Raw genomic sequence first — 22360 nt, 5'->3', positions numbered from 1 at the left:
GGCTTTTTTTTTTGTTTTCCAATGACCTGTGCAAAAATCCACCCCGAAGCCATCAGTGCCACGGAGCCCCTCCAGCTCCTAGAGACTCTGCAGAAACCTATTTCCTTCCCATATAGAGGCAATTTTTAGGACAATTGTGAAAATGCTGCTGCTATTCCAGCAGTATGTGGATTGCGCTCCCGGAGCGAGCTTGCCTCGCTGGATTCACACCGAGCCTCCTCCCAGCTCTTGCACAAACACACACACACACACACACACACCCTCCTGGTGTGGGGGTGTGCACGTGGCAGGCGTGCTGCTCACAGGGATGTCCCCACCTCTGTGTTTCGGAGGGGTTTTGTGTGATTGTGAGCTGAGCTGGTGACTGCTGACGCCGGGCTCTGCCCCACCACCACCAGAGCTGGCACATCCTTTTGTGAGTCACTATATATATATATATATTTATATATATATATTGATGAGGGAGGTTTTTTCAAGAGAGACCGAGGAGGTTTTACAGGGCACGGCAGGATGAGGCTGGAGTGAAAGCACATCATTAGAAAAAGTAGGGCAGTTTTCTAATTAACAAGACTATTCAATATTAAAAGAAAACTTGAACCCTGTACCAATTGCCACTCTTTTCCAAAAATACAGACCTCCCTGTTTCCCACCACAGATAACTTCTGGCTGCACTCACACTGGAAAAACTGGAATTTTTCAGCACTCCTAACTCCACAATTGCAACCAAGTGATTTTCTGCACCGCTCCTTTTCCTACAGCACCTTTTGCTACTTTCTCCTCCCGGCACCTACTTGCTCAGATGTTCACCATCTTTCTTTGAAACACCCCCTGCCCCTCCACGAGGTGCAAACCCGCTGCTAAGTCACTTTGAGCACCTCATTCCTTCCCCAAGCCCTTTCCTACAGCCCAAGGGGATGGACAGCCTTCTCTGGCCCATGTCCTGGGGGGGAAAAGCTCACTCCAGTAACATCTTTCATCCACTCAACATCCCAACGAGGCTCCTGAGCCTCCCCGAGCCTGGAGGGGATACACAACCTTTACCGAGCTGCTAGAAAAAGCTGAACCTAGAAATGGAGCCTGCCAGCCAGGACATGCGAAAAAAAAAATTAAAAAATAATAAAAAAAAAAATAAATCCTTTCTCAGAGTTGAGAAGAAATTCCCAGGTGGGCTGAAGTACCTGGTAGTGGCTCGGCTGAGGCGTTTGGTCCCTGGGTCACACATGGCTCTGCACAGCGCAACGCCGGCTCCTGGGGTTTATCCCTGGAGGATTCCAGCTCATACTTGAAAATCCAAGGTAGTGCTTGCATCAGGAGTGGGGGTGGCCTTAACAGATTTATTTTACTATTTCAGAGAAAATCTTCCGTGTGTATTTGTCAGTGCTGAAGGAGTACAAAAAAAATAAATAAATTGTATTTACGGAATAGTATAAATGTTTATTTTTCTTTGTGATTTATCTGACTGTTTTATTTGTACAATATAGAAAAGTGTATTCTTTGAATAGGTCTAGTAAATATAAATTTATTTTTTTTTCTACTTTTAGATGTAAACAGAACTAGAAAATGAACCCTTGCCCCATTCCCAATTATTTTCATGTAACTGGATGAACTTTTGACTGTAAATCTTGTCCAGCAGTTTGATGCAAATGGCTGAGGAAGTACAAAACCCAACCCACACGTCGTACAGCGGGGAGAGGGGGGAGAGGGGTCCGAGCTGAACCTTTGAGAGAGCTTGTTCCAAACAAAATAGAAGAACTAAGAGCGTTTGATTGCACCTTCATCAAAGTCTTTACAAGCAAAATATTCTCAAGCAATGCCATCATACATAATTACAACTGTCATCTAAATTTCACAAGTGTTTTTGCACACTGTATATAAATACACATCACAAAAAGGTGCAATTTTAGAGTAAGACACGGAATATATACAAAATTAACATGGATTGAAGTCTAAACAAAAGAAGGCATATTGCAATCTGTTTGAAAAATAACGTAAGTAGGTATTAACTTTATTCACTTACACTAATTTACATTTATACAAATCTTACTGGACATACTAGATTAGGTCACTAGAAGTAAACTGAATATCCGCGCTATCTACATGTAAAGTTACTGCACTGATTTTTTTAGTAAATCCAAGTCCTAATTATGGGAAAAAAAATAATAAATGGCTTTTACTTACACAAGAGGTGGATTCCCTTTTCAGAGCTTTGCACAAATAGAATTGCTCTTTGTGCTTGGGGGGGAGGTGTTAACAGCAGCCAGGGCCCTTCAGATGCTCCCTGGCGGGTCAGACCTTGTCTGCTGCCCGCCCCCCAGGGCCTTCCTGCCCCCCAGGGCCTTCCTGCCCCCCAGGGCCCTCCTGCCCCCCAGGGCCCTCCTGCCCCCCAGGCATTTCAAGGGGACACCAGAGAAGGGTGAAGGAGAAAGGACTGGGGGGTGAAGACAAGAGGGAAGCATCCTCCCACCCTGTCGCCACGGCATTCCCTAGCCTGGCCCTCCTAGAAAACCTAGAGAAAGAGCTCTGCTGCATTTCTCTGTATTTACAGTTTTACACAAGGAATACAAAATCGTGTTTGGAAAAACCCAGCTAGTTCAGGCTTCCATGAGAGAAGTAATAAAAATGCCTGTGATTAAACACAGCTATCGACGCTGGCGGTAAGTGTCCTACCGGCTTCATTTTGTACATGTGTTCCACTATCAAAACTGTGATCTGAGATTGCCTGCAACAAATACTGAAAAAATATCCCCTCTCCCAGTCTATACACACATTTCCCCTGCCTCATGGCTGGGTGTAAAAGGATCTGTGTGTCTGTTTTGGCAGCAATCCTGATTCTGCACTAGCATCCTCTCTGACGGTCTCACAGCCATTCTGAACAACACTAAAAAAAACTCCTTACACAAAGAAAATGACCAAGATACGGGGAAACAACCTCCTGAAAACCCACCACCAGGCTGAACATGATCTCCACCTGCCTTTGCGAGTCGATTGGGATGCAGATTGTCTCAAGTCCTCATTAAGACCACTGTGGTTCCTCCATCTCACGTGACCTCAGCTCCTCAGCCTTAAACACTTCTCCAGGGTTATCACTGGATCTTAGAACAGACACCAGACTGAGAGGGATCATGCTCTGAACAACCAAGCTTCATCCAAGCCACAGCATCCACCTGCTGCACGCTTTGGTGACAGGTGACACCAGGCAGACAATCGGCCGTCGTGGTGTGGCTGCTCCTCACCTCTGAGGACAGCCCACCGCTGTCTCAGCCTTCAAGCTCCAGCTCAAGAACCACCTGAGCTCTCAGCCTACCTCAGTTCCTATCAAAAAATCCCCCATCAATTCCATCTGCCTCCAAACTCCTTGAGCCCTGCTCCACCGAGATCCTCCACCACTTGTCCCATGCTACATCTGTAAGAAACCTTCTCTGTGTCACTGTCTGTGTCGCAGCGCGCCGTGCACCAAGGGAACGTGCCCTGTCAGGTCCTAAACAAAAATACTACCTTCCACTTAGATGCTAATTTTTTTACACAATTTTCTTCAGAACTCTCTCGCATCACTGATACCTGGGCCTGTCGTGGAAAGTGTCACCCGGCTGTTGACATCACCTGTATGCACAGAGTGATGCAACTCCATACACTGTAAATATTATATATCATAATAATTTATATACGCCCTTCAGGCAATTATTCTGGGGGAAAGGGGAGAGCACACCTAATTTTTAAGAAACCTAAGGTAAAAGCTGTACATGGGGGAAGAAGAATTGACCTTTAGGCATTGTCTTAAGTATAAGAGGATTTAGCTAAGTTTTAAAAGGCTCTACGTCTCGTTATAAAAGATTCTCTCGTTTCAATCTTACACAGGTCAATTTACAACAAGCACCAAATTAACAAATATTATTAAATCCTCCCGTGCCAAACCAAAGTGTCCCTGTGCCTTAAGTGTTCTGTCCAGTCCGCTTCGTTAGGGCTCCCGTGCGCGAGTCAGCAGTTCATGGCACAAGGGTCACTTTTGGACTTCCCTGCAGAGCTGATGACTCTCATCAGACACCGCCCAAACTCCTCCAGGATGACGCGCTCCGCCGCCGCTTTGGACTTGCCCATCTTCTCTGCCTGCTCAGCCTGGGCCAGGAGGCATTCGCAGGTGGCGTCGGCCACCTCCTTCGTGACAAACGTGAAGGGCAGCCTGAAACACAGACACATCCACTCACCCTCAGCAAAAACACACCAGCTCCAGGGCAGGGCAACTTTTTAGTCCGAGGAGCGATGAGATTTCATGGGTCCCACCGCCTCCAAGAGCCTTTAGACAACCAGGAGGGAGGGAGGGAGGAAGCCACGGTGACAGTCCAACGAACCCGCCGTTGTGTTTCGGTGCCTGCCTTCACTGACTGACATTTTGAAACAGATTTTAAAATGCCCAGGGTACGTAGAACAATTCTCCAGCTTCTACTCTAAGGGCATCCTCTCAGTGAATCACAGAATCTTCTAGGTTGAAAGGGACCTTAAAGATCATCTTGTCCAACCATCAACCTAACTGACAAAAATAGACACCCACACAACAAACAAGGAGCATCATCACTAAACCAGACCTCCCAGCACTACATCAACCCGGCTTTTGAACACCTCCAGGGATGGGGCCTCAACCACCTCCCTGGGCAGCCCATTCCAATGCCTGAGAACCCTTTCAGTGAAAAAATGTTTCCTAATATCCAGCCTGAACCTCCCCTGGCGCAACTTGAGGCCATTTCCTCTTGTCCTGTCGCCTGTGACTTGAGAGAAGAGCCCGACCCCCACCTCTCTACACCCTCCTTTCAGGGAGCTGTAGAGACACACCGCGAGCGAGGGGGACGGGGCGCTGTGTTAACTTACTTCCCCCCGCCGCTGCTGAGTGCCGGCGCGGGCCTGGTCAGCAGATCTGAGATCTGGGAAGATAACTTGGTCTTTGCAGCCGTCTGCTGCTGCACCCTCACTTCTGCAGCGTCTGCTAAATGCATCAGCGTCTTCCGCTCGGGGCTTTCTTCAAAATTCTTGCAGCCGATGCATTTGCATATGGAAGAACACATGATTTTTGCCTGAAAGAGACAAACGAAACATGAGGAACCTGCTGCAACCTTGACCGTCGAGCCACAACAAGAGGGAGATGATTTGTTTTAATCTCTTATCAATGAGGCATTGACGAAACCCCCCCAAGTGGTAGTTTTCTCCCTAAATCCTCCCCTCAAACTGAGATACTTAAATGACATGCAAATGGATGGTTTCCCACTCATCCCCTTCTACACCAACCGACTGCTTCCAGCAGAACTCAGGTGGTTGAGCTACCAGAGGTCAGTCTGGCCCTGTCTCTGCACCCACCGATTGACCACTCATTGACAGAACAGCTTCTGCCCCCCCAGACGTGTGGAACATCCCAGAGCACAGGGGGGATGCTGCTCCACCTCCTCCCAGGGACTCGGGGCAGTACATTTCTTTAGGAAACAACTGCTCTTCAGTAAAAGACAAATCCAAGCCCAAGTTCAAAGTTGCTGCACGGTTTAAAATTAAACTTATACAACAGAAGGGATGGATTTTGCTGTGTACGTGGCTTTCTACGTGCAAACTGCTGGAAGAACAGATAACATTATACCCATCGAAAGGAAGAGAAAATGTCAGCGATCCAAAGAAGAGACAAAGCAAATCAAAGAAGTTGCAGCACTAAAGGGAAAAAGCCAGTGTCTTTAAGATGAGATAGGACTCCATACCTCGTAACATTCGCAGTAGTTTTTGAGACATCCCGAGCGTTTACAGTTACACCCTTTGCTGTGTCTCCGATCCGACTCTCCTTCCTTCCCTTTCCCTATTTTGGGCTTGAAGGCTTCAGGGTTTCTGTCAAGGCAGGCCTGTCAAGGCAGACCCAAAGGGTCAGTCACTACGTGCAGGGAGCAGGGTTTAGAGGTGCAATAATGATGAGGGGATCAAGTGCACCCACAGTGAGTTCACAGGTGACACCAAACTAGGTGGGAGTGTTGATCTGCTGGAGGGTCGGAAGGCTCTACAGAGGGACCTGGACAGGTTGGATCAATGGGCCAAGGTCAAAGGGATGAGGTTCAGCAAGGCCAAGTGCCAGGTCCTGCCCTTGGGTCCCACCAACCCCCTGCAGCGCTCCAGGCTGGGGGCAGAGTGGCTGGAGCTGCCTGGCAGAAAAGGACCTGGGGGTGTTGGTGGCCTGTGGGCTGAACAGGAGCCAGCAGTGTGCCCAGGTGGCCAAGAAGGCCAACAGCATCCTGGCCTGTGTCAGGAGCAGCGTGGGGAGTAGGACTCAGGAGGTGATGGTCCCCCTGTGCTGGGCACTGGTGAGGGCTCACCTCAAGGGCTGGGTTCAGTTCTGGGCCCCTCACCACAAGAAGGACATTGAGGGGCTGGAGTGTGTCCAGAGGAGAGCCACGAAGCTGGGGAGGGGTCTGGAGAACAAGTCCTACGAGGAGAGGCTGAGGGAAGTGGGCATGTTGAGTTTGGAGAAGAGGAGGCTGAGGGGAGACCTCCTTGCCCTCTCCTGCTCCCTGAAAGGAGGGTGGAGAGAGGTGGGGGTTGGCCTCTTCTCCCAAGGGAATCATGAGAGGAGCAGAGGAAATGGTCTGAAGTTGGGGCAGGGGAGGTTTAGATGAGATCTTGGGAAGAATGACTTTGCTGAGAGGGTGGTCAGGCTCTGGAAGGGCCTGCCCAGGGAGGTGGTGGAGTCACCATCCCTGGAGGGATTTCAGAAAGGTGTAGATAGGGCATTTGAGGGCATGCTCTAGTGCCCGAGATTGTGGGGGTCTTTGTGTGTGTGTGTGGTTGGACTCGGTGATCTCAGAGGTCCTTTCCAACCATGAAGATTCTGTAATAAAAGAACTTAAGCCTTGGCACGGGTGGGAGGAGATCAGGTCATTACGCTCTGCCCTGCACCATAGTTTCAGAAGACACAAACTTTCACGGCTTTCATCCGGGGAGCAGGGGAAGAGGCCCCTCACCTTTATTGCTTTTTGCCTATCGTTCTCATGGTCCAGGTTGTTATAACAATTTGTACAGTTGCAGTTATTGCAGAATTCACCGTTTGCAAAACAGTCACAATACCTGAAAGAAAAGAAGCAGAAGGCATTTGTGAACAGGACCATTGCGTGGGCGTTAGTACTAAGGGCTGCAGCAGACGTTCTTAGTCTGGTGAGATGCACGTGCACCACGACTGGGAAGGGTCACCCTGTGCTCAGCTCCACCTGTACAAGTGGTATCAGCCCCGTTGCAGGGTCTAAATCCTCTAGCACGGGTCTAAAGACACAGGTCCAGCTCCAGGGTGTCTGTCTGAGGTGGTGCTCACATAGCACCGGTCCCCATCGCAGCAAGAGAAGCTAACGAGACTTTTTTTTTGGGTAGGGTGACTCCTGGGTGGCTGAGCCACATGTTGAGGGCCATCCTGCTGGAGCCACCTCCTACCCAGTTCCTGACCCAGCCAGTTCCAGTCAGCCTTCAGGAGCTCTCATACAGCTGAAACATCGACCATCAGGCAAACTGACTAATCCAGCAACAAGCCCTTATTTTTGTTACTTTTACCCATAAGCTGTTCGCAGCCGTGAACTGAGGCAGAGTTTGCCCAAGCAGGGAGAGAGCAGAAAAGGAGTAACGAGTGGTAGGCCTCAAAGGCTTTGAAACACAGGTAACCAGGGAAAGGATATGAATGAGGGTAAAGCTGTAGTTATCAGAGACTTTTTTTTTAAAGGAACTAAGTATGTGTATAAAAAGCAGTAAAACATCGAGAGGAAAAGCCAATCACATTGCCATGCTCTGATGGATCTCTGCTACCTCCCACCTAAAACAAAACCTCACCATCCCACAGATCTGGAAGCACCACACTCATCCCCAACTCAAACATAGCTTTGGGACACGACAAACTCTGACATGTTTCAATGGTCCAGTACCACCTCCAGCTATAGCTGATGGAAACTGCTGATCCTCTTCAGTTACTTTTCAAATCCTGCTAGGAGTGTATATTCATTTTAGGAGCCTAAACACCTTGCAAACACCTTGCAAAACAGGCTTCCACAAGAGCTAGATTATGGTTGCCCCAGAGTCCACTACAACCATTTACCTGGTTGAACTGCATTTTGGTGTTTTGTAGCACCCTGAATGGTTCCAGGGACAAACTCCTTCAAAACCTGCAATAGCTTCCATAGAATCACAGAATGCTATGGGGTTGGAAGGGACCTCTGGAGATCATCGAGTCCACCCCCCTGCCAAAGCAGGGCCACCCAGAGCAGGTCCCACAGGAACGTGTCCAGGTGGGTTTGAATGTCTCCAGGGAAGGAGACTCCACCTCCTCCCTGGGCAGCCTCTGCCAGGGCTCTGCCACCCTCACAGCAAAGAAGTTCCTCCTCATCTTTAGGTGGAACTTCTTATGTTCAAGTTTGTGCCCATTTCCTCTTGTCCTGTCCCTGGGCACCACTGACAAAAGACCAGCCCCATCCTCCTGACACCCTCCCTTGAAGTTTTATAAGCCCTGATCAGATCCCCCCTCAGCCTTCTCTTCTCCAGACTCAGCCTCTCCTCACAGGGAGATGCTCCAGGCCCCTCATCACCTTTGTAGCCCTCTGCTGTCCCCTCTCCAGCAGTTCCCTGTCCTTCTGGAACTGGGGAGCCCAGAACTGGTCCCAGTGCTCCAGATGGGGCCTCCCCAGGGCAGAGCAGAGGGGCAGGATGACCTCCCTCCACCTGCTGGTCACACTCTTCCTGATGCCCATCAGGATGCCACTGGCCTTCTTGGCCACCAGGGCCCATTGCTGGCTCATGGCCATCCTGTTGTCCACCAGGACTCCCAGGTCTTTCTCCTCAGAGCTGCTCTCCAGCAGGTCACCCCCAACCTGTCCTGGTGCAGGGGTTATTCCTCCCCAGGTGCAGCACACTATCTTTTCTGTCCTGTTTAGAATTCAGCAGTGGAATAGTTCTGGTCTCCAAGACAAACAGTGCCAGTATCAACCCAGAGCACCAGCGAGCAAATGACTTCTCCAAGCTCTTTCTCTGTAGAACAGGCTACGTGCCTACCTTCTACATTCTTTTTGGGAAAAAGCAACTCCCGTTCCAGATGGGAAAAATTTTTACTATTGAGAAAGCACCTTGGCCAGAGTGAATTAGCCATTTGCTCTTCACCAATGCCTAAGCACTCAAAGATATAATGACACCAATTTACAAGAAAAATTTGTTTCCAAACAGCATTTTGAGGTTGCAAAGCATTGTAAGTGATGCCGTCATTCTCCCAGGATTTCTAGAGCTTTCAGGAACTGAAGACTGAAATAAGTGGAATCCCATAGCACCTAACATCCATTTGGCACTATGAAGTCAGCCACGTTTGTTGTAAAACACCTGAAAACACAGCTACACTTCTTCCCATGTGCCATGTCTTCTGCACAACAGACAGTTTTAAGGCAGGCAGCCCAGGGCACACCTCCCACTTAGAGGCAGGCTGCATTACCCAAAAAGAAACCCAAGCTGAAAAGGTTAAACACACTTCTTCATTTGGGTTCAGAAACTGTTGCATCACTTTCTCTTGGAGTAGCTCACCAACAATTTCCTCTTAATCATCTAGGGTTAAGGAATCGCAGATTAATTTCAGTATCTCCTCCTGTTACTGCCCCCTCCTTGCTACCTCCACCCCTTCCCAGAAATGCTCTCATGTCAAATTTTTACAAATACACTGAATGGAATAGCAAGGTATCTCATGATATCTCTTCACACCTATCAGTGAAGAATCCCTTGTCTATTCAGTCACTGAACCTCACGTTAGCATCCAGACATGACATTTCTGACATACTTAAAAAACGTTACATTCTGATAGTTGGCATAAATTTGTGATGTCAAAAAATAAGACAAAAGAAAAAATCCAAAACAAACAAAAAATGCAAAGCAAGCTGTACTTACAATTTCAAACACAGAGATTTAGTACAATTGCAAGGCTTCCTGGGGCGGTTTGCAGATTCAGAAGGAATTATTCTGTGGGGGAGGGGAAAAAGTGCATTTATACACATACACGCCATTTTAAATTCAAGTAAATAGCTCATAATAAAAACTTTGAAAAAAATCTTTATATTCCCCTTGCATTAGGTTTTTGGCTGACTGCATTTAACCAACTATTATATATAGTGCCTTTCCAACCCAGAAAGAGCTGGGTTATTTTCTGCAAATCTGACTGCAGGCCTGAAGCAGAAATGAGGCATAAAGCTAGAGGAGGCATCTTCACTGAAAACTGGAATCAGGGAGTTCTTCCCCAGAACCCCTCTCCATGTAGGGGGACTGGATCCAACCAAGGTTCACACAACGTGATTGGGCCTTTCCTTTTGTCTACTTGGAATTAAAAAAAACAACCACAAAAACCAAAAACCAAACCAAAGAGCTCTGGAATAAAGGAAAAGCAAGCCAAAATACCATGGTATTCAGTTTATAGATAAATTTTATAATCAGACAGAGTCTCTGAATGCTCTTAAAACTCGGATTTTGTGTCACTAATCGCTTTTAGTGAGATTCGTTCCATCCCCATCCAGCAATTTCTGCACGTAATACCAGGGAGATTAAATCAAATCCATTTGTTTGAATAGCTGCATCTGGATTTGGGATTAGTTTGTATCAGTTGAGGTTGCAGCAACAAAAAGCACCTTGGCATTTACAAAACACAAAAGAACTGTGCAGAACAGCTAAGCCTGCTGGACCGGCAAAGGGAAAAATAATACATTAGCTGTTATTTTCAGCCTTGAAGGAAAAATACAAGACTAAAAAAACCAAAACACCAAAGCCTCCTATCAGGATCCATTTTGGGCTTTAGTTCCGTTTTGCTGTTTGGCATTGAGCTCTTGTATCTTCCAGCACCTCTTTCCAGCAAAAACCAAGCCTTCCCTTAAACCAAACCCCAACACCTCAGCTCCCCCATCCAGCAGCCTCCACTGCAGGGGTTTTGTTTGTTGTTTTTGTGAGTGTTTCCCCCCCCCAAAACACTCACCCATTGAATGGTAGCCGTGCTTGGGACTGGATACTGGATGTCCCTGTAAAGCCAGTGTTGCTTGCTATAGATACATAGGATGACTGTTGTAGCTAACAAAACAAAAAGGTTAGCGTGTAACGTGAAAGCAATTAAAAGTATACACAAGAGTATGTGTAGCTAGTCTTTTAATTAACTTTTCGGATATTGTTATAAAAATAATCTGCTCATAAGCACAGCTTTAGACATTTGTAGAACTTGGACAGGCTGCAACCTCCTGCCTCCATACTTTGTCTAGAAACATCATTTTAGATGATATTTTTTTTGTCTATTACAGTGTCTACAGCCATACACATAACACAGAAACGTTCAGACCACAAACAGTTCCAGCTCCTAAAGTCATGCTCATTTCCTCCTCCTTTTCCTAAGCAACCCAGCCCCTATTGAGCAGGATCACTTCCAGCACAAATTGCTTTAGTAGCTTCTTTAATATACAAGCCTCTTATTAAAGAATTAAATAAAAGCAAGTAAAACGATCTACATACATGGACCCACAGCTTGTTTTTTACATTAAAAAAAAAACAAAACCTCATAAGAACCTGCCAAACAACACTGTTTTGGGCTACCTTTTTTTTTCTATTACCTCCACACAGCCATTTTCTCCGGCTGGGACAGGTTCTGAAGACAGACCAGCACTAAAGAAGATATGGACCTACTGGGGCCAGGCCAGAGGGTAGAGATTGTGTCTGGAACAAAACCTCCGAGGAGAGGTCCAACAAATGGTATTATTTAATTTAGGGTAAGATTTGTGGAGGTGGACTAGAAGGTCACAGTAAAGAGGCTTCAGAGTCAAACTGCAGCTGTGACAGATCCCAGTAATGGTCCCAGTAATGTTATAAGCTGACAGAGCCCTTGTTCATACAGACTGGATCAGCCTTCAGCAGAACGTTTCATTTATTCTCCTTTTCATTCTGATTCAGGCTGATTACTCACTTCCTTACTGGCCATGAAGGTCACAGGCACCTGGACAACCAGGTGGTGGTGACCACCCTGTCACAGAACAAAGGAAGCGCAACGGCACGCAGAGCGCTGTCTATAAAACCAAGCAGTTACAAGTCTGAAGTGAGGGATTTGGACCAGAACTGCTGCTGGACAGTCAGACCTGTGACACCCTGGTAGCCGAGGAACACCTCCACTGATACCTGCTTTCTCTGAGGATTGAGTGGCTTGTGTTCATTTTTAGGATTTTCCAGTCTAGATTATGATTGTGATATTGATAAAGCAAACCACGATCTGCAGATGGTCTAGGTGATTAGAAATTGTAAGTTAAGTTGTATTATAAATTCTGTATTACATTACTAAGAAAATTTTACTAAGCTGATTCTGCTTATAGAAATCCTGTGCTATTCTGATTATAAATTCTATGGTATGCTAATAAAATCATGTTAAGAAAATAAAGCTTTAATTATAATTACGATTTAGTGCCGTCATCACTCTGTCAAGGTTCCCTAAAAGAAACTGTCTGACCCCTTAATGTGAGGTGACAGCTGGGGAGCAAGAACCTTTAAGGAGGAGGCAGCATGTTCCACAAAAGCACTATTTCTTTATTTAGCTCTGGATTAACACCATACCTGTGTGACATATTGAGCTGGAAGGACTGCATAGCCGACGTTTCCTGTGCCAGGTGCTGGTGCCAGCACAGTGCCCGGGGGGAGGTTGGTGAGGTTGGGCTGTATCTGTGGCAGTGGAGTGGCTGGCATAATAAGTCTTTGTTGGGGCTGACTAGTAGTAACTATCTGGGAAGTTGGGTTGATGGGTTTGGGCACTACCTGGAGAGAAAAGAGGTCTTTATGAAATCATTTTGTTTTGGTGATTCAAAATGTCATTAAAGTGTTAAAACAGGACTTTTTTTTTTTTTTTTTTTCCCCTCCATCTAGCCAAAGTCAGTCAGGAATATGTCTTTTACACTTATCTCACCTGTTTCACAGTCTGTGCTGGCACTATGGGAACAGACATCCGCACGGGCGTTGCGTTTACCACCACCGGCTTTGCTAGTATCAAGAAACAGCAGCACATTAACACACATTATTCACTCAAAGTCCACAGTTCAGTCCTCCAAACCTTCACATGCACATAACACAAAGGTACTTAAGAGTGTAACTACGTGCTGAGATTGACCAAACTCATGGCACGTAACATTTATGTTTAAAGAATACCTTTGTAAACAGGCATTTGGCACAAGAGTGTGCACGCATGTTTCACAGCAATGGCTTAAAACTTAAAAACCAGCTTGGGAACAGAGCTCCTCTGGACACTAGATTTCCCTTGGCAAGAGGAGAATACAAAAACAATAGCTTGGTTTGAAATCTTTTATTCCACTGCAGCTTCAGAAAGCAGCAGACACATCTGGTGTCTCTAAGGTGTTTGACATGAAAGGATCTTCATCTCCCAGGAGTTCTGACAGTCTGTTTGTGGGCTGTCCTGGCTTCACACAGAGGAACTTGCACTTGCCACGAGTCGCCCACAAAGCTGGTAAACTAGGGCGAAGCAACCTAAAATGCTCCAAGGATTGAGGCTCAACTGCAGAGCAATTGGACACAGCAGAGCATTTCCACGCGCAAACCAGAGGTAACAACAGAATATGAAATTGATAGGAGTCTACCACAAAACTAAGTATATCTGGCATCTCTATTACGTACTCATTTTAATCCTTACAAAACAAACAAGGGAAAACTGAATCCAGACAATACATTAGTTAGGAGCACTTACCCTGCTGAAGAGGCTGTGTATTCGTAGTGGGATTCTGACTGGCCGATTGGGTTGAACTATTGGCTGTTGTGGCAGTAACGAGTCTGACATAATGGAATTTGCTTCCAGGTACCTGAATCTGCTGAACATTGGGCGCAGTAGCCAAGGGAATAATTGTCTTGAACTGAGACGTACCCACTCCCCCTACAGTAATGGTCTGCACCGCCGATTTCACAGCCTGTTGAGCCAACACAGACAGCACAAAGTTACTTTTACAAAGGCAGAAAGAACATCGGTATGTTTATCCCTTAATTTGTTAGTGAGCAACTCCGTTCATATCCTTGAGAAGCAAGTCAGCTAGTTATCCCCATTTTTTCTTTCAAAAGTAAAACAGATGTTATAAAACAGTATAACAATTTTGCAACTTATAAGAATCAAGTGCAAAACAGAATCACAGAATCTTCTAGGTTGGAAGGGACCTTAAAGATCATCTTGTCCAACCGTCAACCCAACTGACAAAAATAGACACCCACACAACAAACAAGGAGCATCATCACTAAACCAGACCTCCCAGCACTACATCAACCCGGCTTTTGAACACCTCCAGGGATGGGGCCTCAACCCCCTCCCTGGGCAGCCCATTCCAATGCCTGAGAACCCTTTCCGTGAAAAAATTTTTCCTAATATCCAGCCTGAACCTCCCCTGGGTCAACTTGAGGCCATTTCCTCTTGTCCTGTCGCCTGTGACTTGAGAGAAGAGACCGACCCCCACCTCTCTACACCCTCCTTTCAGGGAGTTGGAGAGAGCAAGAAGGTCTCCCCTCAGCCTCCTCTTCTCCAGGCTGAACACCCCCAGCTCCCTCAGCCTCTCCTCATAAGACTTATTCTCCAGACCCTTCACCAGCTTTGTCGCCCTTCTCTGAACCCGCTCCAGCACCTCGATGTCTTTTTTATGGTAGGGGGCCCAAAACTGGACACAGTACTCAAGGTGAGGCCTCACCAGTGCCCAGTACAGGGGGACCATCACCTCTCGGGCCCTACTCCCCACGCTGCTCCTGACACAGGCCATGTGAAGAGGTTAAACGCCTCTCAGCAGCTCAGAGCAAACTCAGTTCCATTTTCAAGGCTCTACACCAAACACCAGAGAAAAAAACAGTATTTCCCTGAGCAGAGTGGCTCAGTCTGCTTCCCCAGACACCACGTTTGCCAAAACCACTTCAGGTGGCTGCAGAGAACATCGCTCAGTTCATATTCACAATCATGCAATGAACAACCTAGAAATATTCCTAATAAAAACACAGGGTAAGGACTTGCAGAACTTGGTGCTGGAGTGCAGCATGACTTCTCTCTGTGGGTACAGACACGTCCCACTAAGAGAGTTTGTGATTCATGCACAGAAATCACTGTGCAGACCTTGAGAAGGAAATGGAACAGAGTCCACAAGCTGAGAGCTGAAGGCATGAGAAATGAAAGAAGGAAGAACAATGAAGAGTAGCAAACCAAAGGTATTAAGAATAAAAGCAAAAGGGGGAAAGAGAGGGGGGTTTGGCAGAACCCACAGGTGGAATAACAGTACATCTGGAATTCAAAAGACTTCATCTTTCCAATTTCTTTCAAATTACAAACAGCTAACAAGCAAGTGTTTATTTTATTGATACACATTCATAAGTCTACCAGTTTGACAACGGCCTCTTTTTCCACCCTTGCCAACAACCTCAAGCCTTGGTTTATTTGTCCTTTTTCTCCTTCCATCTATCCTCTTTTTGGAGCTCAGTTTTATATTCTCAGTATATTTTATCATCAATATTAAACATATCATTGTCCTTGGCATTAAGTTTTAGTATTAAATTTGGTTGATAGCATGATGTGACTTCTTATTAGGACATTTTCCCAGCTCCCCAGCTTTCAGCAACGACACAAATGAAATCTCAATTTGCATGTATTTTACCAGAAATGTAAGCCCGGTCTTTTAAAAGAAGGCATTCTCCTGGGATTTTTTTTTTTTTTAATATACTGAGATCTCAGCAAGTCAGAGCAATTCAAAATAAGCTCTATCTGCAAGCACAGACACAGCCCAAGTGTTATCACGGGGAGACAGCATGAGCAAAGTTCCCTCTAGCACACAAACTGGTGGCTGCCATCCAACAACAACTGGGAAAATTGTAAAATTCAAGTGACAGTTCTTCTGAGGGCATGTTCTCGAGCCCAGGGAAGACAGGTGAAATCCTTGTGTTGTGTTAGAAAGCTTTGGATCGGAACTTAGGATGTATCCCACACAGCCAGCTCCATTTAAGAGTGACTAAACCTTTTAACAACTGTTTCAAAAAGACAATTTTGCCAGCTTTACTCTGAGGGGGGAAAAAAATGAAATAAAATCATGCTATTGTCCCCATCTCCATCCCAGCATTCCAGCTGTCACCTGTATTGCTAATGCAAGAGTCTCTGGTCTCATGCTGTACACACACCCGTGTCCACTCCCTGCTATAGGCACTCTGGTCATTTACACTCACACACATCCCTTCGTGTTTACTGAACCGGGGAGACAGACATTAAGATAGAAAAAGATTCACTTAAGATTAGAAAAGAGAAAAAAAAAAAAAGTAAAACCGGTATTTTGTAAGAAAGATCAGTTTTGTCCTGTCCTGATTTTGTATTTGATTAATGCAAATCAATTTATGAAAGCTATTATGGAAAACCCTGGTACTTTTCTAGAAATGAGACACGGGAAATTAAGGATTTCTAATTCTGTAGGTCTCTGACCATGGGGCTTATGCAGACCTCTACTGCAAGAATATGAATCCCATTGTGCTAACCTTAGAAACATCTGCAGTCCCAGTCAGTGACCTAGAAAGACTGGTAGAAAAGCTAGAACCACCCAAAGAACTCTTCCTTGTGTCTTAAGGAGCCTTTCAGGTGACTTGGGAGACTGAGTACGCAGAGACGAGAACATGCACCGCGTGGGGCTTTCCAAGTCAAAAACTGCTTTCTAACAGCACGTGCTTTTATGGGCTGGCAATTGTCCAGTGAAGAAGTGCACGCTCCTCAGGGCAATGCTGTTGCCAATTCTTAAGCAAACACCATTCCAAGAACACCTCGGGACCCACCACTGCCCCGTTGGTGGCCTGCACAGCTACGTTTCTCCTCCTCGTGAAAGCACAGCTCTCCATCAGTACAAGGAGTTCCTCCTGCAACCAGGGGTGCTGTATTTAATCACAACTCACACAGCTCTGACCACACAACAACAGAACATCAACACATCAGAAACGTCGAGGCATCGCTGGCTTCCAGCACCAAAAGACCCCTGCAGAAAGCTAATGCTGTTTCTGGTTTGGTGCTTGTTTGTTTGTTTTCAAGGAAGCTGAAGCTACTGTCCACTGTGAGGATGGATTTTCTGAATGACAGCTTTATAATCAGCACCATTACTCTTTTATCATAATGGAAATGCTAAAGGAGAGCTGCAGGGGAAAAAAAAACAACTCACCTTACACTACCAATTCAGCCAAAGAACATCGCCATTTTCAAATCCAGTTTCCAGATCCCTAGAGATCTGATCAGAGTGCAGTGTTTGAATACTCTATATAGTCACACACCTTACAAGGTTGGTTTTCTACTTTTTGTTCTAAACTTCCTTCTTTACGTTTTAAGAAAATTCCCAATTTTTTAAAACATTTGCTTTTAAAAGATACTTTGAATTACTTATCTACCATGAATTCAACATGTAACCCTAAAGAGTCTTTTCGCTCTTTCATTTTTTTTACCTCATTTTTTTACCTCTCCTCATGTTGCTTCTTTCACTAATAATTCTCAAACACAAGCCCCTTCAGTCCATTTGTATAGCATTACACAGCTAAAGCATGGCCAAACAAAGAGAATTCTTTACTCTTGTGCTAGGTTTGATCCATGATATTTAGTTTGCATGCACTACGCATCTTGCGTCCCGCTCTCCAACTCTTGGAAGTTTCTCCAGCAATATTCCTCTTCTCCAGACAATTTCAAGTCTAAAAATACAAGCGTCACCGTGACACGAGTCTGTCACACAGATTACTATGGATGAGTTCACTTTTCCATGTGTTGCCCACCTGTGCCAATCTCATTTACTTCACATGTGATTAGGGAAGACTGAATTATCTATGCAGTGGCACGAAATGGTTAATAAGTGCTGCCCTATTAGAATCATTGAGGTGTCTCCTTAAACAGCCTCTTAATATTTTATGAAGGCATTAAAAAAAAAAAAGATACTGTTTGAGCATTTGGCTAAGAGAGAACAGCTCATCTTGGAATGGATGCAAAAGCATCCACATTGAGAGCTGCCCTGAGGAGAAGGACTTGGGGGTGTTCATGGATGAGAAGCTCAACATGAGCCAGCAGTGTGCACTGACAGCCCAGAGAGCCAACCCCATCCTGGGCTGCATCAGGAGAAGTGTGGCCAGCAGGTCACGGGAGGTGATTCTGCCCCTCTGCTCTGCTCTGGTGAGACCCCACCTGGAGCTCTGTGTCCAGCTCTGGAGTCCTCAGCACAGGAAGGACATGGACCTGTTGGAACGGGTCCAGAGGAAGGGCATGAAAATGATCAGAGAGATAGAGCATCTCTGCTATGAAGACAGGCTGGGAGAGGGGTTTTTGAGCCTGGAGAAGAGAAAGCTCCAGGGAGACCTTATAGCAGCCTTCCAGTACCTGAAGGGAGCTACAGGAGAGCTGGGAGGGACTCTTTGTCAGGGAGTGCAGTGACAGGACAAGGGGGAACGGTTTTAAACTGAAAGAGGGGAGATTTAGATTAGATACTAGGAAAACATTCCTTCCTGTGAGGGTGGTGAGGCACTGGAACAGGTTGCCCAGAGAAGCTGTGGCTGCCCCATCCCTGGAGGGGTTCAAGGCCAGGCTGGATGGGGCTTGGAGCAACCTGGTCTGGTGGGAGGTGTCCCTGCCCAGGGCAGGGGGGGTTGGGACTTAAATGATTTTTAACGTCTCTTCCAATCCAAACCGTTCTATGATTCAGACCACTGTGCAGGAGGGATACAAGGCTGCATCCAGAATCAGTTCCTTACCTTATTAGGGGATTTGAGGGGTGAGATAGCTATTTTATTTGGTGTCTGTTGTGTTGTTGTAGTCAAAGATGATCCAATGACTCCACTGTCAGAGATCGTTATTGTTTTTGGTGGTGTTCCTGGAGCAGACTGTGAAAGAACTCTACCTATAAATAATGAAAATACCATCAGTTCAAGTTATGTCTAAATTTTAAAGCAAAATTTTCTCTGCATATTGTGCACTTGAGTGTATTACATGGTAGGATGGATGTTGGCATTCTTTAAGTTAGATTTAGCAACAAAGAAGAAAACAAGTTGGCATTATTGCAAATAAGACAGTTTGCTGGGGCTTAAAAAGTTGAAATGTACATTGAGCTTTCTGCGACGTTCAGCTGAAATGTCTTTAAAGGTAGGAGAGCATCCTGAGGCCTGCAGCCCTGCAAAATACCTGTGCTGAGCACAAACATCCAGGCAGCTGGGCTGCTGCCAACAGACAGAGAAACTGAGCACCTGTGAGGGCTGCTTTCTTTTAAAACCTCAGCCCCCAGAAACGAGCTGTGTTACAGTGACCAAGAATAAGGTGTTTGGTCTGTTTACACCCAGCTCTAAGTTTGGGGTTTTTTTTTTCCCTTCTCCGTGTTGTTGGTTGTTGTCACTGCCTAACAGACTGTCTGCCACTCCTGTGAAAATATGGGTGGTGGCATAACTCTACAAACTATCTGCTTTTACAACTACGAAAAAGGTTAAACGTCAAAACCAAATCATGAAATCAGTCTTCAGAATATTGTGGAACTCCCAGAAAGGAAATCAGATTTTTATTTTTTCCATACTTCTATGATTCTTTCCAAAGAGTGCTTGACCACTGAGCTTTCCTCTGCTGCACTTTGCCTCCAAAACTCACTTCTGTCATTGCTTCTGTCACCCACTCTCTTTGTACTACGTTTATAAAAACAAGAAACAAACACACACCAGCATTCCACCCGAAACCTACCAGTGGCATGACAATTAAGCCAACTGGAACAAATAAGAAAAAGCATAATTCTCGTGGAAAGCTGCCTTCCTCTGAGGTCCACAGGCTCTAGGAATAACCCTCGCTTTTGTGCAGCCTAAGCAACAGTGCAGAGAGTTGCCAGCAGTTGCTAAAGCCACATGCAACCTGAAAAATGTCAGTCTGTAGGAATTTTACTATCTACAGTATTCAGTGCTTTAGATTTGCTTTGCTTTTTTCTTTTTTCCCTGGTGACAACTTTCACTTTCTCACTACATTCCCTCTACACCCCTTGGCATCAGCTTCCTAAACAGAATCTGGCTGCTTACATTGACATGTCCTTCAAATTTACATCTTCCACCTCAGTTTGCAGAAATTCCCAAGCAATTGAAAATACTTATCAGATTCATAAAAACACACATTAAAAAAAAAAAATCAAAACACAATACATAAATACTACACCTTCCCCAAAATGATGCCAGCCTCTCAAAGCTGGCAAGCTGTGCTGGCTGTTTGGGATGGTGAGCAGAAAGGCAGATGTTTAAAAAGATTTCCCTCTCAATTACAGAAGCATTTTCACCTCCCAGTGATGCTTCTTGCACAGGCTCAGGGACAGGTACTCTTGATTTTCCAACACATCAATCAAAAAACTGGAATTTTCTAACATATGTGATTTTTATATTGCAGATATGCTTTGACATGGACATTTCCCATCATTCTGGAGGCAGCAAACTTAAAAAAATGCTCTTGTTAGTATTACTTTTGTTGCAGTTCCTTATTGTTTACTAATTTTCATGTATTGCCAGACGAAAATGTAATACAGCTCCAAGTGGCTCATTTTGTTTTTTAATGGTTTTGAGTTTTTTTTTTTATTTTTTGTTTGTTTGGTTTGTTTTTTTAAACACACAAACAGCTTACTTCAAACACTTATAAACATAGTGAAGAAAATTTCTTATTCACAGGTCTGTACACCTGGTAGGGAATTTTTTGAGACGGGGGAAAAACTGGGGAGTGGGATGAGGAATCCTTCTTTCACTTGAAACACAGGTCAGGCTTCAGGGTGCAGCTCAAAGAAAAGATGACGTTTCAGTTACGCGTCATCCACTTGTATCTATCAAAGTTTTGAATACAGGAGACAGTTGCATTCTTTTTAAAACCAGCTCAAGTCCCAGTTCTGTAAAGGCTTAACAAATTCATTTAAATACGTGGATAAGAATTTAGGCTACTTGGGTTGGTCAGTCTGGAAGCAGTTGAAGACTGCCATAATAAACAAGTGATTACACTGTGGGTTTTTTATTATTTTCTTTTTAAAAGACACAAACATGGATTTGTTTTCCAAAGAGACAAGCCATTTATTTGCCTTAATGACTTTCTTAGACTCCTCTGCAATGTTTATTTTTGAAGTAGGCGAGCAACTGAACAGATTTATTCACTTTTTTTTTTACCACTCAAATGTTTTTTCCTGTTATTTGGATGTATTACATTAAGTCCAACTATAAGCAGATTAAAGTAATACAAGAGCATGTGTCTCCTTTTCCCCCTGTGTATTTATATACTGTATCTACAAATACTTTCCATTTATTGAGTAGCCTTTTCTCTGGCTGTGAGGTATTTTTTGATCCTCCCTAAAATCCAGAAAGCAAAAGCATCTTACAGTAAAAGCAAAATGATCAAACTCTACAATCACAAAGATAATTCTCAATGAGCAAAGCGTAAAGGCACCAACAACTGCATTTATCTGCTTCTACCCACAAAATTCTTTTTTTTTTTTTCCTTCTTCAATTGCTTGAGGTACATCAACAGAAACCACAGTAAAATCACTGAGACAGAAAAATTTCTACAATCACCATCTTTTTGAACAGCCTGTGAAAAATGGCAAAGCAAAACAAGTTGAAGTAGTACAACCTGCAATGACTGGTGACACTTGAGTGGTCTGCCCTGTGACAGCTTTGCTATTGATTGGTTTGGCAAAGATGAGCTTGGTGATCACTGGGCCAGAAGTTGGGGTTCGCGTCTTCTTCGCAATCTGAAAGATTGAGAAAAAAAAAAGACCTAAAGTAACTTGAGCATTTTGAATCTAAATTATTGTATTAAGTACATTAGAAAATAAAAAATGGCAGTATTTCCACATGTTAATTAGAAGAACAATTGTTTCTCACTACGGAGAGAACTAGGATATCATCCATGCCACTTTAGAAAACCAGCCAAAGCAGGATAGCCAAATCCCTTACAGCTTTTTCGTAAGATACCTTTCTGTGCAAACATACCTTCAAGATGCTGAAATTATTTTTTACATGCTGTTGGTCTGAATAAAAATGTTAAAATTAAATGCACGGCTCCCATTATTTGAAGCTTTAAAAAAGTAACGTATCTGTTTGTCACACAATCAGAACAAAACTCGTTCCTTGAGAGATTTAAATGACAACTGCTTCTCTGAAGCATCTCTTGACCTGCTGGGACATAGCAGCACGCTTTTACCCTGCAAACAGGAAAACAGCCTTCTGCAACAGTTCTCAAAAAGGATGTGGATCGTCAGTCCTTGAAAGTTTTGTTCTTGGCTAGTGAGTACCCAAATCAGTTGGCTACATCCAGGTACAAGGGGGGGGGGGGGGGTCGCTGCCGTGGAACGCATCCCGC

At 44.9% G+C, this 22360-nt stretch overlaps 1 protein-coding gene across 1 annotated transcript in view; it reads right to left on the bottom strand.

Annotated features, from left to right (window-relative positions):
- Positions 1 to 1499: 1499 nt before the first annotated feature.
- Positions 1500 to 22360, bottom strand: part of LIN54 (lin-54 DREAM MuvB core complex component) — a 34334-nt gene continuing 13473 nt past the window's right edge. Inside the window, exons 3-13 of the mRNA XM_014950045.1 lie at positions 21629 to 21749; positions 18757 to 18902; positions 13733 to 13949; positions 12941 to 13014; positions 12595 to 12792; positions 10985 to 11076; positions 9913 to 9984; positions 6978 to 7080; positions 5730 to 5867; positions 4861 to 5063; positions 1500 to 4177 (exon numbers count right to left, since the gene is read on the bottom strand). Of these exons, the coding sequence (XP_014805531.1) occupies positions 3976 to 4177; positions 4861 to 5063; positions 5730 to 5867; positions 6978 to 7080; positions 9913 to 9984; positions 10985 to 11076; positions 12595 to 12792; positions 12941 to 13014; positions 13733 to 13949; positions 18757 to 18902; positions 21629 to 21749 (1566 nt within the window). The 3' untranslated portion in view covers positions 1500 to 3975. The remainder of the gene's footprint in view (positions 4178 to 4860; positions 5064 to 5729; positions 5868 to 6977; positions 7081 to 9912; positions 9985 to 10984; positions 11077 to 12594; positions 12793 to 12940; positions 13015 to 13732; positions 13950 to 18756; positions 18903 to 21628; positions 21750 to 22360) is intronic.

Source organism: Calidris pugnax, unplaced genomic scaffold (assembly GCF_001431845.1).
Source record: "Calidris pugnax isolate Ruff unplaced genomic scaffold, ASM143184v1 scaffold42, whole genome shotgun sequence".
NCBI lineage: Eukaryota > Metazoa > Chordata > Aves > Charadriiformes > Scolopacidae > Calidris > Calidris pugnax.
The sequence above is the reverse complement of the archived record's forward strand: the minus strand, read 5'-3'. Positions and strand labels throughout refer to the sequence as shown.